This window comes from Chelmon rostratus, chromosome 12 (genome assembly GCF_017976325.1).
Source record: "Chelmon rostratus isolate fCheRos1 chromosome 12, fCheRos1.pri, whole genome shotgun sequence".
Lineage (NCBI taxonomy): Eukaryota > Metazoa > Chordata > Actinopteri > Chaetodontiformes > Chaetodontidae > Chelmon > Chelmon rostratus.
In genome coordinates, this window is record NC_055669.1 from 13,236,071 (window position 1) to 13,250,987 (window position 14,917).

The following is a 14,917-nucleotide window of genomic DNA, read 5'->3' on the forward strand; positions in this document are numbered from 1 at the left end:
ACACACACGCACGCACGCACGCACACATAATGAAGTGTGCAATCTTACGATGCTATGTTATGATAATTTTGCATTTTGCTTAAAGATTAAACTAATAAATATATTTTAATTTGAAACTGGTGCAAACAAGAGCTTTTCTCCCTCCGACACTCCAAAAAATAAAATAAAATAAAATAAAGTTTGTTAAACGGTCAGTGACTATTCAAATGTCGGAGCTTTTAACCGAGCCTGAACGCAGCATTACCTCCAGTCTGGCGGTGGGAGGGACTTCAGGCAGGAGGTCATCACAAACATGGCGTGGAGAGGATGTTTAACGAAATGGGCCAAAACAGAGTTCATTAGATCGTCCAACACTACCTCACGAAGCTGCAGGTGAGGAAATATACACCTGCTGGGGGCGCAGGGTCTGACTGAACAAGGGTAACGCTGACCGGACGCGCGGGCGCGCGCGTGTATGTGATTAGCTAGCTGTGCCGGCTGGCGTCGTAGAGACATTCACGGTGCTGACAGCTCCATGTTTCATTTGTTTACAATGAAAAACTGCAATACCTGCGCTGTCTGTATCACCTGTCTGTAGCTGCGTTTCCATTGCCCCTAGAAATGCGCAAATCCTAAATATCGCAATAAAAAAACGGTAATGGAAACACCTGCAAGTCGCATTCGAACTTTGCCGAAATATTAGAAATATCGCTTTTATTTTGCGAACAACTGAAATGGAAACGCAGCTTGTGACGGGTTTTACTGGACGGAGCTGTTCAAGCAGCACCATCAATGCCCGGCTTCTCCCACCGCCCAGGATTTACCTTGTTAAATCAATAACCTAATAAATCAATAGCTCTGGTTTGTGGTCGCCAGTATGAAGTGAGGTCAGGAGGCCTCAGAGCCTGCGTGCTGCTCTCCTGGAAAAGCTACAATTACACGTTTTACAAAGATGATGCTTGAATTAAATATCAGAAACATGCGCGTGTTGGTCATAGTAATACTGTGCAAATATATACTGAAACAATCAGTCAGTCAATCAATCAATTGATTCCAGCATCTTGAATATGTGTTTGTGAACTAAATATTTTTAGGTTTAAGACTGCCAGTTGGAGCATTTTGAAGACATTGCCATAGGCTTTAGAATATTGTGACAGTAATTCTTCACTAGTTTTGACATTTCATAAACCAAGCAGTTAATCAGTAATGAATAATCATCAGTTTGCAGCCCTACAAGCAATATTATACAACAGCAAACTAATTATGATAGAGTTGAATCAACACCTGAAGAAAATCTGGACCAGCTTTTCACTACAGGGAAATGTTAATGTTATGTTGCTTACAGGCACATCAAAGCTGTCCATCTGTAGATTAGGCTTCAACACTTCCTCATGTGTCTACATGTTTTTTTTTTTTTTTTTGGCAGACTGAACCCATGTAACCAACAGAGGTGCGGTTTCCGCCGGGAAGCCAAAAGGCCCGATACAAAGAAAGGAAATGTCACCCAAGAAACGAAAGCTTCACCCTCTGAGGCTGGCGGCGCACCGGGTCGCCCGCCTCCTCCCAAAGCCCCCAGGCCAACACTTTTCAAGCCGCTGATGTTCACCGTAGGGGTAGGTCCTCCCGTTTTTCTGGCCAAATGAGAGAAAATAGATGCATGCAGCTCTGGGGTTTGAGCCAGTACGATGCTGCTGGTCGTTTGTCTGACTCCATGTCAGTTTACAGGCTGCTCCTTTGGTGCGGCGGCCATCCTGCAATACGAGACCCTGAAGTTGAGAGTTCAGTCCGCAAAAGATGAAGAGGAGGCAGAGCGACTCTTACAGGTGAGGTTTTAATGGTACAAACGGCTGTTTCTCTCTTCCACTGCTGTCGACCTATAAGCCGTTCATATGTTAGAAGGGCTCCCAGGACATGGCGTACTGGCATGACTGGTGGAGCCAGCTGTCCAGCTTGCAGCGACAGCTCATCCTCGTGATGTCCATGGTGGATGACTTCTGGAGCAGCCTCACCGAAGGACAGAGGACTGTCACTGGTAACTTATGTTGCAGACTTATTTTGGCCCTGAGTTTCTCCAGATTTAGGCCAACATCAGCATCTCTCCACAAGCGGGATATAATCCCGCATTTCTTCAGGAGCTTTCCTTGTTGCTGTTTTCCAGGGATCATTGCGGTAAATGCTGCGGTCCTGTGCTGCTGGCGGATCCCTTCAATGCAAAGAAGCATGATTAAGTACTTCACGTCCAACCCAGCCTCCAGTGAGTGTGCTGTTTCTACCAGTTGTTCAGAAAGCTAAATAAATAATACAGAGTGCTTACGCAGTCGTTTTCAATGTTTCTCTCCCCTCGACAGAAACACGGTGCCTTCCCATGGTCCTGTCCTCCTTTAGCCACTACTCCATTATCCACATGATGGCCAACATGTATGTCCTGTGGACATTCTCCTCAGGAATTGTCTCTCTCTTAGGGAAGGAGCAGTTTCTTGCAGTCTACATGTCTGCTGGTGAGTCAAATAAAGACTAAGTCTCCCACAGAATTGATTTAGACGTCAGTCTTCTATGTAACACAAGTTATAAGTAACTAAACATGAAATCAGATGACTGACATTTAGAAATGACATAGTGCACAGATACATATTTGCTATTTAGCAAAATGACTTATTAGAGCTTAACACATTTTAAAATATATGCTCATTATGACTGAGAACATGGGAAATGAAAGTAATAAAGGGATGAATTGAGGTTTTTCTGGCAGAAGAAAGAGCGCTATCTCAAACATAATGTGTATTTTCAGGTGTGATTTCCACTATGGTTAGCTACATGTGTAAAACAGCCACCGGACGTCTCTATCCATCATTAGGAGCGGTGAGAAGCTAAAATCTTCATACATCTTAACGCAAAAGAAGTGCAATAATCCTAATCGTTGGACCTGTCGTTCTTTGATCTGTAGTCGGGTGCCGTCATGGCAGTGCTGGCTGCAGTCTGTGCAAAGGTGCCAGAGGCCAAACTTGGCATAATCTTCCTCCCCATGGTCACTTTCACAGCAGGAAATGTAAGTGACGCACAGTATGTGCGTGTGTGTTCATGAGGCTTGTATTTGTGCTTGTGTTGCCGGCCCTGGATATGCGCCAAATATGGTGTGAAAAACCTTTACCGCTTTGTGGATAACACACCTAATGTGAATTCAAATGGTTTGTGAAGTCACACGTTTAATAGGGTGTTGTTGACATTCCCATGTTGTGTTTTTGCTGCAGGCGAAAGTTAAAATCAGTGCATGAACGAAACGGACAAAGTCCAGTGTGTGTGAGTGAATGTGTAAGTATGCATGTCTGAATGCATGGTAGAGGTTGTTGTTGTTGATTTGCGCGTAACTTCGGGTTCCTGTCATTGGTCTGTCTTCAGGCTCTGGTAGCGCTCGTCGCCATAGACACTGCAGGGCTTATACTGGGATGGCGGCTGTTTGACCACGCGGCTCACCTTGGCGGAGCCCTCTTTGGAGTGTGAGTGGCCAATAATCCTTTTACAGGGAAATTAATAATCAAGTGTATGTATAGACTCAAAAACTCCACAGCGTGTGTAAATGAAGGTGTGAAGCGTTTTTTATTGGAGAAGAATGTCCTACAGACTACTTTTCAAAACATTTAATGCTTGCACGATAATAGTCTCACCTTAAGGTCCATTTAGTGTGTCTTCTGGTGCTTTCATATTATGTGATCTTCATGAGTAGATCAAATTAAAAGCTGAAGTCCTTCAATTGCTCTGAAAAAATTGAATTCGAAGATTTCCCCAGCAACTCTGCAAACTCCATCTGCTGATGAAGATGGTGTGATATGATCGAAAGCTCCAGAACCGCTACTGTCTTCTTGTAGTTTGACAAGATAAATGTAACTCAAGGTTTACTTACTAGCTTTTTCAAGATCTTTCAAACTCATCTCACTGTCTTTATAAGCGGATGTACACTGCGACTACTGTTGTAGTTTGAACTTCAGCTTTATGCAGTTTATGGTGGTGTAAATCTTTTAAAAGGATGTTTGTGGTGGCATCATGTCCTGTAATCAGTACATTCAACCAGCTCCATACATCTTGTCCTACAGGTGGTATGTGACATATGGTCACAAACTCATTTGGAGGAAGAGGGAGCCTCTTGTGAAGCTGTGGCATGACATGCGTTCTCCAGGCGCCAGCGGAGCCAGGCCAGGAGGTGGGCCTGGGGCCAGTGGTAGTGGACCTGGACCACAATGAGACACTGCAAGGTCTCTCGGCTCGTTTTCGAAAGAAGCGGAGTCCAGAGTTACCTTAGGATATGCAAGGACACTTTCATCCACCATGAGGGAGTCGGATGTTATTGTTTATAACTAAATATAGTTTTTCATTCAAGGTTAGTAATGAGCAGAAGAGGATTTAATATGCAGAGACCTGACCTCACACCTGGTCTTGCAGTCCAGATGTTTACTGTGTAGACTGCTAACATCTGCTAAGAAAACATCATCACTCTCCTACCTCTTAATAACCCGAAGATGTTGTGTCAGCTTCTTCTCGGTCATATTACTGAAAGCAATTATATGAGCCTGCACAGAAAAACCAGAGAACTGATACAGTTCAAGGAGCTCATAATTTGCTGAATTCAAAGTAATACACAGTCCTGTGGGCTGCTCTTATGTTGCTATTAAAACTGGACTTTCAACCACTGATACATTTTCTAAATTATTGAATGAAAGGGTGGATTAGTCCTACTGAAACAAGAGTGCCATAAACGTTGCAGAAGGAACTTGGTCCGTACTGGCTTCACAGTATCTGAGACAGGATCGTTTCACCCTGGAGGGATGTTGACATCTGTGCTGGGAAACCTCAAAATAAAAGTCATGAAGGAGTGTTACTGTTATCAGATGCTTCAGCATGTCAGATATAAGCCCCGAAAATTATGGCAGGCGTTAGCAAAGCAAGGGCGGCACCCACTCCTGGATTTGGCACCATCACTTGACTCTTCAGTCATTCAGCATTTGTTTCGAGACTTAACTCTTTTTAACTGAGATCATATAATTATGAATTCATCCACAAATTCAAAGTGTTGGCTTTATTTACCTAAATCACAAGATACAGTCCTACAAACTTAACATATGTACACACATAAAAAAAAAAGATTGTCCACACATGCACAGCACTGTAAATAAAGATTGTTACAATGCACATAATACTTAAATACTACTTTTATTCTATGATTCACACTTTGGTGCAGTTTCTTCTTTGGCCAAAGAATACCTGTATCTTCTAACATGTATTTTGAATTTTGGAGAGGCTGTACACAAGCTCACCCCCCCCAAAAAAAAGGACACATTCCATGAACAAATGTATATTGTAGTGTAATATCTGAATGAGACAGCATCAGTGCTGTAAATCATGGTTACAAACAAGCCAGATCTAAGACTGCCACCCCACTACAAGCCACTGAGAGAGTAGTACATGCTGAAGGAAAGGCAGCTTTGGCAACAATATACAAATTACCTCATCAATTACGGGTGTTTCATCAGATTGGACCACGTGAAGAAAATCCTTGCTGTTGTCCAAAGGATAAAAGTTCATGATAGTGCTGCTGAGGCCACTGAGCAAACCAGCTAAATCTTCTCACAGAAACCATTTGATGCTGTATTTCTCCAAAATCACTTCTGTTTTAGTTGCAATCATTTTCAACAGTGTTTAAAAATTAAATGCCAGTTTTAAATGTGTTAGGATGTAAAACATTTGCCTGCATTCATGATTCTGAACACACCGTAAGTAAATGATTTCTTCCAGCCACGGATTACATGAACATGAGAATATCAGCTGTACACCAGGTGATCAAGTACATCCCAGACAGCTGATGTGTTATTAATCAAACACACACTTACCAGGCGGCTACATGAGTCAGTCTTCTTTCAATCCAAAACTGTCAGCGATGTGGCAGGTCCTCAGCCTCTAGTCTTGTGGTTGGCATAGCTGGGGAAACCAAACTGGGAGACCATCAGGTTGGAGAAGCAGAGTGGCATGAAGCCATAGATCTGGGTCAGCCTGTTCAGACAGTATGACCTCTGAAGGAGGTGTTCGGGACGATGCCACATACCCTGGTACCCACTGCTGGCATCCTTTTCCAGGTTGCGGAGGTCCACAGGTTTGACAAAGATCCCAGAGGGTTTGTTAATGCTGCCTATAGACTTTGAGTGTTTCCTCAAATACAGCGCGACTGCAAAGTTTGTGGCAATGTCATCACAATTCTGCGTTTCATCCACCAGCGCGTGCACTGCTTGTGGTTGGTCCTGGAAGAGCTGCAGGTAGCGGCGGTGGAAGAAGGCAGCACCAATCAACACCATAGAGTATCTGCAGCAAGTGGATCACAATATAAGAATAAAAATAAAAAAAACTTTCTCATTAAAGTAATACCAAACCAAACAAGTGGCCAATGAAGTGCAGTATATGTGGAACTTTACAAAACTATGAAAAAAAAAGACGCACAACTTACTTGTCACCTCCAGCTGTTTCTGGGTCCTGCAGTTCGAAGCTGCCATAACTGTACACTCCTCCTGGTGTTGAGACGTGTTTCCTTGGGACAAACCCAACAATCTGGTCTGGAAATTGCTGTGAAACCAGAGATAAAACAACTTCTGTCAATCACATTGTGTTTGGCGCAGCTAAAAGTATCACATCATGCATTTTTAATCACATAATCAATTACCAAGTTAAACCAAAATGCCATGCAAATGCAGAATGTTTATCGCTCTCATCTAAATTGTCGCTGCATTACCTTCCAGACAGAGAAAGCAAAACTGATGTCAGGAACACTGACCAGGGTGTCGTCATCCAGCATCAGCACAGCTAGGGATCAAAGAAAAAAAATCAAACGCCACTGAAGAAAACAGACATACACAATATGAAAGCTTATAGATAAACTGACCGTCAGTATCAATCTCAGGGAAGGGTTGTAGTCTGTTGCGCATTCGATTGCTGGTCTGCTCCTTGAAGACCACAGGCACCGGATGAGGCCCCAAAGAGTTCCATAACTTCAGAGGTGTCTGCTCCCCAACGTTGTTCCACACAATGATAATCCGCTGAAGATGAGGCACAGCCTGGTAGTGGTTTAGGAGTTTGAGCAAAACGTCTGTGCGGTTGTAAGTCTGGATGATGATGGTAAACCCCTGTCCCTCCTCCGTGCTGTCACCATGGTGGCCCTGTGCAGGATTCTCCTTTTGATATGTTGCCCGGCGAATCACTCCCAGGACGCTGAGGCCTCCTTGATCCTCAGCAGGAGGCAGCAGAGCTGTCAAGGCTGCACCAACCAGGAGGAGAAGCAGGATTGGCCAGACCAAATAGGTACGTCGGAGCCCCATGCAGCAACGGGGGACCCTGCATCAAAGGAGGTGCACAGACATGCAGGACGGCCCATTACAGTATAGTCCAGGTGTTAAGATATCCCAGAACATCAGCTTCAAAAAACAGACGCATAAACAAGATTAAACACATGCCATAAGAGAGAATAAGTGCAAAATAAGATTGATTTTTGCATGTTCTCCTGAGGCTTTCTGAACACACTGGGACTCAGAAACAAGCCAAAGTCACGAGCCTGGTGCACAAAAACAGCGCTGCCAGGAGGGTGAAACATAAGAGGTCAACAACTGGAGGCGGCCAAAAAATCATTAGGTTTATTTTCTTAACAAAATGAGTCACAGAACAGTTTTATAGTGGTCAAATTTGAAATTTTACCATTTGGCCTTTGGACGACAAAGTTAATTGTTCACGCTGACTGTTAGCAAATCAAATTAAACGCTAACTAGCTAGCTTACACAAAAACTTACCTGTTGTATAAAACCATTATGCTTAACTCTATTCTTTAAATATAACGCAATACTTTAAGTTGAACGAATTGCCATATAATAGAGCTATTTCTTTAGAACAGGACAAGTGATGTTTTATTTCTTTCCGAAACTCAAAACTCGCCTCATTTTGTTGACATTCCATACAAACAGCCCGTTTTCTCTTCGTTACATGGTCGCCATGTTGGCTGACTCTAACCAAAGAGCCTCAACGGAAAGAGCTGTGACACGCTAACATTAGCCGTAACGTAGCGTGAGTGGAGGACACAGCTCAGAAGCGAACCGCCGTGTTGTTGGGAAAACCTTCAAATTGCCAGCTACTTGCAAAACTGGATCCACTTGAGTCTTTGTGTTGTATTATATGAATTAAAGTGTCGTAAATCCGCACACGTGAGCCTATTTCGTACCTTTTGGAAACCGACGCCATCTTTGTTGGGCTGAACAAGCGAGCCGCACATAGGCTAGAATGTCAAGTAATTTGATTTTCCGATGGAGGCATATCTCCACCTCCCTCAGAGATCATAACGTGGTTGCGTTGAACAGAAGAGCAAAATAAACTTTAATAGTAACTTCATGGCGATGTTCCGGTACGGTTCGATAGCGGTGCACTGATTTAAGTGTTTGCAACGGATAGTTAAATATTATTGACATTAACTGTTTTGGAAAGTTGTGGATAGTCCTAAAGTACAGCAGACGTGGAATGACAAGCTCGGGCACAGATGTTCTTTAACATTAGCAGAGCAAGAAGACAATACAAACTAAGGACAATAATTTGTCTTTCAGGTTGTCCAGCACTGCCAAGAGGAGCATGTCTGTCACAACAGTACTGAGCTGTCCTACTGTCCCACTTTCCAATGGTCTGCAGATTCCAATATTGGGCTTAGGTGCGTTTTACTTGATTTACTGGTTTGTATTCGTGCAACTATAACCCTCAACACAATGTATGGTGATTTACAGCTGTTTTAAATCTGCTATGGTATTTCGCTTTTTACATTATTGTGAGGAAATCCTAATGGAAAAGTTAACAATATATTTATATCAGTGTCCACTGGTGACACAAACATTCACACTTATGAAGTAAATTCTTTCTTTTTCTGTAATTTTGGTTGTTTAGAGAATAGAATAGTAGAAATTGGTAGTTTGGCATTAAAAGCTGAAAAATACCTTTGAATTTTGATGGCCTTTGTTTTGTTTGATATTCTCTCTCAATACCAGGCACGTCACACAATGGCGGATACTCTCATGATGCCATCGTGTATGCCCTCACTGAGTGTGGCGTGCGCCACATTGACACAGCCAAACGCTACAGCTGTGAGGAGAAACTTTGCAAAGCAATCAGAGAAAGTGGGAGAGCACGAAGTGATCTGTGGCTCACCAATAAACTGTGGCCGGGGGACTACGGGTACAAAGCTGCAAAGAAGGCCTGCCTCGACTCCTGCTCACAGATGGGGGTGGATTATCTGGGTATGGGTTGTGATTGATAACAACATGTCACACAGAAACTGCAGTTTGCTGTGTTAGTATTGCTCTTTTTAATTATAATATATTTTTCTTTGCTTCTTTATTATCATGGCAGTTTTTCAATAAATCATCACCTGCCCCCTTTTTGCAGATCTGTACCTGATGCACTGGCCAGGGTCACTGGAACCTGGTTGCTCCAACCGTGAGATGAGGGCTGACACCTGGAGAGCTTTGGAGGAGCTTTATAAAGAAGGTACATAGCATGGGAGCTCACAACAGAAAACCGATAACGACAGAGTGGGATATTTAACAGAGCATAAGTAAGTAAATAAGTATCCCTGTTTGTCTTTGTAGGGGTGTGTCGTGCTATTGGAGTGAGCAACTTTCTGGTCCGCCACCTGGAACAGTTAAAAGAAGACTGTAGCGTTGTGCCACATGTTAACCAGGTTGGTTGTTTTTTTCCTTCAGAAAAACCTGAGTTAGATTAAATGTGTTTATTAGGGGCAGTTGCAGTTCTTTGATGTAGTTTTTACACAGATCAATTTTTATACTCCTACTCAAGTATACTTGAGTATTATTATTATTATTATTATTTTAGCATTTTCTCAGATTTATATTTGTTCTCATACTTCCCTTGTGAGATTATTCCCCTTCAACCCACCCGTTACTTTCATACAGTAACTGAATCCTTTAGCTGCAATTTACACATAAAAAACAATTGATTCAATAATAGAGTTAGAAACCCCGACTTGACCCAGGGCAGGTTAATAACCTTCTTACACAAACTGACTTGCCTGTGATGCATCTTTAAAATGCTACGACCCTCAGGTGGAGTACCATCCTTTCCAGCAGCCCAGACAGCTGATAAAATACTGTTGTCAGGAGGGAATTGTGTTTGAAGGCTACAGTCCTCTGGCTAAGGGTCAAGTCTTCAGTGATCCAACGGTTCTCCAGATAGCAGAAAAGCACAGACGCACACCTGCACAGATCTGCGTCCGCTGGAGTATTCAGGTTGTCCCATTGTTCATACACTGCTATAAAATAAACACGTTTCTTTATGCATATATACATATGTATATATTTTACCCACAATGTTATGGTTTGCTTACTTATCTTTAGAATGGAGTTGTCACGATACCAAAATCCATCAAAAAGGAGAGGATACTAGAAAACTGTCAAGTGAGTTGGAAATGCATTGCGCAGTCTTCTGCACTATTAAAAATCAAGAAATTTTATGGAAGATTGATAATGCTGTGACTGATCAATCAAGCGTGCATGACGACATAATACCTTAAAAAGAAACAGGAGGATCGAGGCTAATCAGTTGCTGGATGCTGTAGTGTAGGCCTGCAGTGAAGCTGAAAACAAATGCCTGCAGACATTGTGTAAATTTGCCATCATAGAAACAAAAATCATTGATATATTGTAATTACCACTGCTGCTCTAATGTAAACTAGTTATTGATAATTCAGTTGACTTGCTTATTTTATATAATAATTTTCTAATGTCATCCGCTTCCTCCTCGTCCTCCTACTCCACCTCTGCTCTGTCACACACATACTGTAGGTGTTTGGGTTCCAGCTGGACGAGTCGGACATGGCCGCTTTGGCAAGGTTGCACGATGACAGACACGTGACCTGGGACCCAACCGATGTGGAGTAAGGATGCGATTTGATGACACATGAGAAAACTCGGAGGGTGTTTGTCCTGGAACCAGTTTTTTAAATGGCCGTTAGATGAAGAACTAATGTTGAGATCGGTAATAAGATTTTAATCAGCTATTTGTTCATTATCGTTTGCCTGGAAGGAGACTAAGCTTTAATGTGAGGCTCATTCATCTCAGCTCCCTCTTCTGTGAACCAACACAACAAGTGCCTTACTTTATAGAAATGACAACTTACTTTTGATAATGCAAGAACAACTAGATGTTACAATCATAGTTACCATAGAAAAACATGATTCTAGCTGACAAATTCTTTCCAAATACTGAATATTTTTTTTGCTGAAATAAAGTTTTCACACTGAGTTTTTGTTGACATTCTTCATCAATCTTTTTGCAGATTTTTAGGATTTCCTGTCGAGACGTACAGGCTTTACCAGAGACCTGCATTACAAAAGAGGACTTAAAAACTCACCCAATCTTTGACTTAAAAAGGTTTATGTGCATACATGTATCTGTAGGTGCTGGAAAGATACACATGCATGCATATAGGTTATAGTCTTTTGGTCCTAGTGGGTAAAATATGAAGGTTTTGATCAATGAACCTTGCAAATTTCATGCAGTTTATTTGTGACCAAAATATCGGAATAATTCACTGCTGTCCAACGTAAAGAAAATTCCTCCCTACTCAAGGCAGTTGCCGTTTGTCAAATTGCGTAAATGCCGTAACGCGAGTTTTAGGAGGGTGGGGCAAATAATTTAAAAAGGGCCTTGAGGAAGAAGCTCCTGACAGACTTGGAGACCTGGTTGTGCCGGTTGAAAGGGTTTTCTGTTCTGCTCTCAGCTAGGTTGCACAGACACCATTTTCAAAGAGACCATGTCTTCTGAACAAACCTGGAGTGGTCCCACAGTGAGACTTTCAAATGGGATACAAATGCCGATTCTTGGAATGGGTGAGTGTCATTCTAATGTTTTCAAAAGTGTCTTTGAAACATCATCAGCCAGGGTAAGCCTGTGAATGGAACTGTGAGCAGCCAGATGTGTGTTCTGTTGAAATAATTGCAGATTATGTAACATGCGTCACCCCCTCACGACTTTGCATGATGCAGTGGGTGCGAGGCACAACGCGGTCCACATTTAGTTTGTTTCCTCTCTCTAAGGCACGTCCCAAGTTGGAGGATTCTGCCAAGACACCGTTCTGTTTGCAGTCCGAGAATGCGACATACGCCTCATTGACACGTCAAAGTACAATGGCTTTGAGGTACAGCTTGCTGAAGTTTTTAGAGATAGCGGGGTACCCCGCAGCGACCTGTGGGTCACCAACAAACTATGGCCGGAGGACTACGGATATGAAGCTGCCAAGAAGGCCTTTCAGAAATCCTGCTCCCAGATGGGGGTGGACTATCTTGGTAAGGAGTGAAGGGATGCGTCCCCTTTTAATGTTCAAGAGATTAACGACCACATGAAGGACATGATCTGGTAAAAGTTGTCGCCCATTCATTGTCTGCTCCTGCCCCCTCTTCTCTCACCAGACATCTACATGTTGCACTGGCCCGGCTCGATGCTGCCCGGTCGCAGCAACAGAGAACAGAGAGCTGAGGCCTGGAGAGCTTTGGAAAACCTTTATGAAGAGGGTAAAAACACCACAAAATGCAACCGCATAGCAGAGATAAGTGGTTGATTTATTTTAGGGGTTGGTGCAAATCTCTATTTTAATAGAGAAAATCATTTCTCTGTTCCTGCAGGTTTGTGTCGCTCTATTGGGGTGAGCAACTTTATGATTCACCACCTGGAGCAGTTGAAGCAGGACTGTACTGTGGTGCCACATGTTAATCAAGTAAGTGTTTCACAAAGCAACAGCAGAGCTAAAATGAGAGAGAGAGAGAGAGAGAGAGAGAGAGAGAGAGAGAGAGAGAGAGAGAGAGAGAGAGAGAGAGAGAGAGAGAGAGAGAGAGAGAGAGAGAGAGAGAGAGAGAGAGAGAGAGAGAGAGAGAGAGAGAGAGAGGGGGGGGGGGGGGGAATCACTCAAGATGCCTCGTTTTAGCGTAATTTGTCCTGCAGACTGAGGACCCTTGTCTGGAAAGGGAGGGTCTTGTTTCTTGTTTGTGAGAGAAGTGGGGTCAAAACCTGAACATGCCAGCTGTTGTTAGAAGCATTGTTACATAAACTCATAATATCACCCACCATCAGGTGGAGTACCATCCATACCAGCAGCCCAATAAGCTGATGGAGTACTGCCGTCAGGAGGGGATCGCGTTTCAGGGGTACTGCCCTCTGGCCAAGGGTCAAGCCGTGAGCGACCCCACTATCATCCAGCTGGCACAGAAGTACGGACGCACACCTGCTCAGATCTGCATCCGCTGGAGTATTCAGGTAATGAAACAGACGGTTTATTCCAGTGTAATATTTGCTGTATCTAGTCAGGTTTAGATAAAGAATTGTTCCATAGGACTCAAATTAAATATGTTTCTACAAAAGACGGACACAGCCTTAGTCAAAAATATCACCATCAGCATTTAAAAAACCTTGTTGGTCAAACATCTGTCACCACAGTGTTACTAATTCTTGCATTCCTCTTAGAATGGAGCCATTACAATTCCAAAGTCAACCAAAAAGGAGCGTGTAGTAGAAAACTGTCAGGTGAGTTAAAAAAAACAAACAAAAAAACATTACGCCAGTTCTGAACTTAGAATTATTAATAAATATATTCTGATATGTACTGATTATTTTTTACATTTTTGTTACCACCGCTCCCCTTCCTTCCTCCTTCAAACTCTTTTAGGTGTTTGATTTCCAGCTGGAGGAGGAAGACATGAAGGCTATAAACGGGCTGCATGACGGGAGACATGTGTCGTGGGATCCAACAAATGTAGAGTAGCACCAATGCCCCACAAATCGATTCCTCACGTGCCTCACTCACTCTTATTTTGAAAGAAAATAAAACAATTCGGACTGAAATGATCTCTGTGTGTTTCTATGAAGGGCTGGTGCTGGGCCACTCATAATAATTAGATAAAGATTACTCATTGTCAGTGGTGGAAGAAGTATGAAGAGGATTAATTAAAGGAATAGTTCAAAGATTTGGGGAATACTCTCCATGTGCTGAGAGTTAGATGAGAAAATCGATACCACTCTCATATCTATTTGATACTGTGAATATGAAACTGCAGCTAGCAGCCACTTTTCCAAGCCACAGCTCAAAGGTCACGAGTTTCACGACAATCACTGCAGTAGAGTGAGAGCAGTGCAAACTGAGCCCTGCTTCAGGCAAAAAGCAACAGTGTTTGACTTTCCCTGAGAAAAGGAAGCCTCAGAAGCTTGTTGCATGACATGAACAAGCAATAATCAATAAAACCATTCTAAAATCAATAAAGATGGAGAAAATGAAATGTTTAAAATACAATTACAGCACAGTAAGAAGTTGTGAGTTGCCCTGAATGCAACAAAGGAAATAAAAGTGCAGGAGAGAAAACACTTGATGCGGTCAGCGTCATCATCCCTCACCGTTTGGCTCTGCCTCGAGGTAACACCGACTGACTGATTCCTACAGGGTTTATGCTCTTCAAAGAGATCAGACATGCACTTTGCTATGAGATTACTAAGTGATTTATAAACCAGCAGCAGCACTTTAAATTCACTGTCAGTGAATGGTTGGGTTTTGTTTTGTTATGTTCTGTATATTCGTTTGTAATTTAATGGAAGTTTGATCAAACTTGTACGCACCCGAGCCGGAGGCGGAGAGAACATCAAACAACCCACCTCCAACACCCTTGAGGTGAAGATCCGGATCCTGATATTAATACCAGCAATGTGTTTCAAACAAGTTGGGACAAGAGCAGCAAGCGACTGGGAAAGTGGTGGAATGCTTCAAAAACACCCGTTTGGAACATTCCACAGGCAAACAGGTCGATTGGTAACAGGTGATATAATCATGATTGGGTACGAAAGGCTCATGATTGGACTACATGGGCTTGGGAAAACT

The 14,917-nt window shown here is 42.8% G+C and overlaps 4 protein-coding genes across 7 annotated transcripts; 3 read left to right on the forward strand and 1 right to left on the reverse strand.

Annotated features, from left to right (window-relative positions):
- The first annotated feature begins 268 nt into the window (after positions 1-268).
- parla (presenilin associated, rhomboid-like a) lies at positions 269-5,197 on the forward strand. 3 transcript variants are annotated; one of them, XR_006007234.1, is made up of 11 exons: positions 269-372; positions 1,406-1,592; positions 1,698-1,802; positions 1,876-2,011; positions 2,138-2,233; positions 2,328-2,477; positions 2,768-2,838; positions 2,924-3,025; positions 3,228-3,288; positions 3,376-3,473; positions 4,068-4,109. XR_006007234.1 is itself a non-coding variant. In XM_041948448.1 (10 exons), exons 1-10 carry the CDS (start codon positions 293-295, stop codon positions 4,213-4,215), a joined length of 1,173 nt encoding a protein of 390 aa, XP_041804382.1. In that variant the 5' UTR covers positions 269-292; the 3' UTR covers positions 4,216-5,197. The 3 variants fall into 3 exon arrangements, 2 of the variants coding, with proteins under 2 accessions (XP_041804382.1, XP_041804383.1); XM_041948448.1 differs by lacking the exon at positions 3,228-3,288 and having other exon boundaries at positions 4,068-5,197; XM_041948449.1 differs by lacking the exon at positions 3,228-3,288 and having other exon boundaries at positions 1,879-2,011; positions 4,068-5,197.
- extl2 (exostosin-like glycosyltransferase 2) lies at positions 5,039-8,008 on the reverse strand. 2 transcript variants are annotated; one of them, XM_041948453.1, is made up of 5 exons: positions 7,939-8,008; positions 6,899-7,347; positions 6,749-6,819; positions 6,467-6,582; positions 5,039-6,324 (listed from the first exon to the last, which is right to left on the reverse strand). In XM_041948453.1, the coding sequence occupies exons 1-5, from the start codon at positions 7,941-7,943 to the stop codon at positions 5,919-5,921; spliced, it is 1,047 nt and encodes a 348-aa protein (XP_041804387.1). In that variant the 5' UTR covers positions 7,944-8,008; the 3' UTR covers positions 5,039-5,918. The 2 variants fall into 2 exon arrangements, with proteins under 2 accessions (XP_041804387.1, XP_041804386.1); XM_041948452.1 differs by lacking the exon at positions 7,939-8,008 and adding an exon at positions 7,797-7,919.
- A 317-nt stretch (positions 8,009-8,325) lies between these two features.
- zgc:110366 (uncharacterized protein LOC550476 homolog) lies at positions 8,326-11,338 on the forward strand. The gene is made up of 8 exons (XM_041948454.1): positions 8,326-8,401; positions 8,598-8,698; positions 9,030-9,278; positions 9,427-9,528; positions 9,630-9,721; positions 10,104-10,286; positions 10,395-10,454; positions 10,842-11,338. The coding sequence occupies exons 1-8, from the start codon at positions 8,388-8,390 to the stop codon at positions 10,935-10,937; spliced, it is 897 nt and encodes a 298-aa protein (XP_041804388.1). The 5' UTR covers positions 8,326-8,387; the 3' UTR covers positions 10,938-11,338.
- A 42-nt stretch (positions 11,339-11,380) lies between these two features.
- Positions 11,381-13,873, forward strand: LOC121614536 (glyoxal reductase-like). The gene is made up of 7 exons (XM_041948455.1): positions 11,381-11,888; positions 12,096-12,344; positions 12,468-12,569; positions 12,681-12,772; positions 13,126-13,308; positions 13,516-13,575; positions 13,718-13,873. The coding sequence occupies exons 1-7, from the start codon at positions 11,813-11,815 to the stop codon at positions 13,811-13,813; spliced, it is 858 nt and encodes a 285-aa protein (XP_041804389.1). The 5' UTR covers positions 11,381-11,812; the 3' UTR covers positions 13,814-13,873.
- The last annotated feature ends 1,044 nt before the right edge of the window (positions 13,874-14,917 follow it).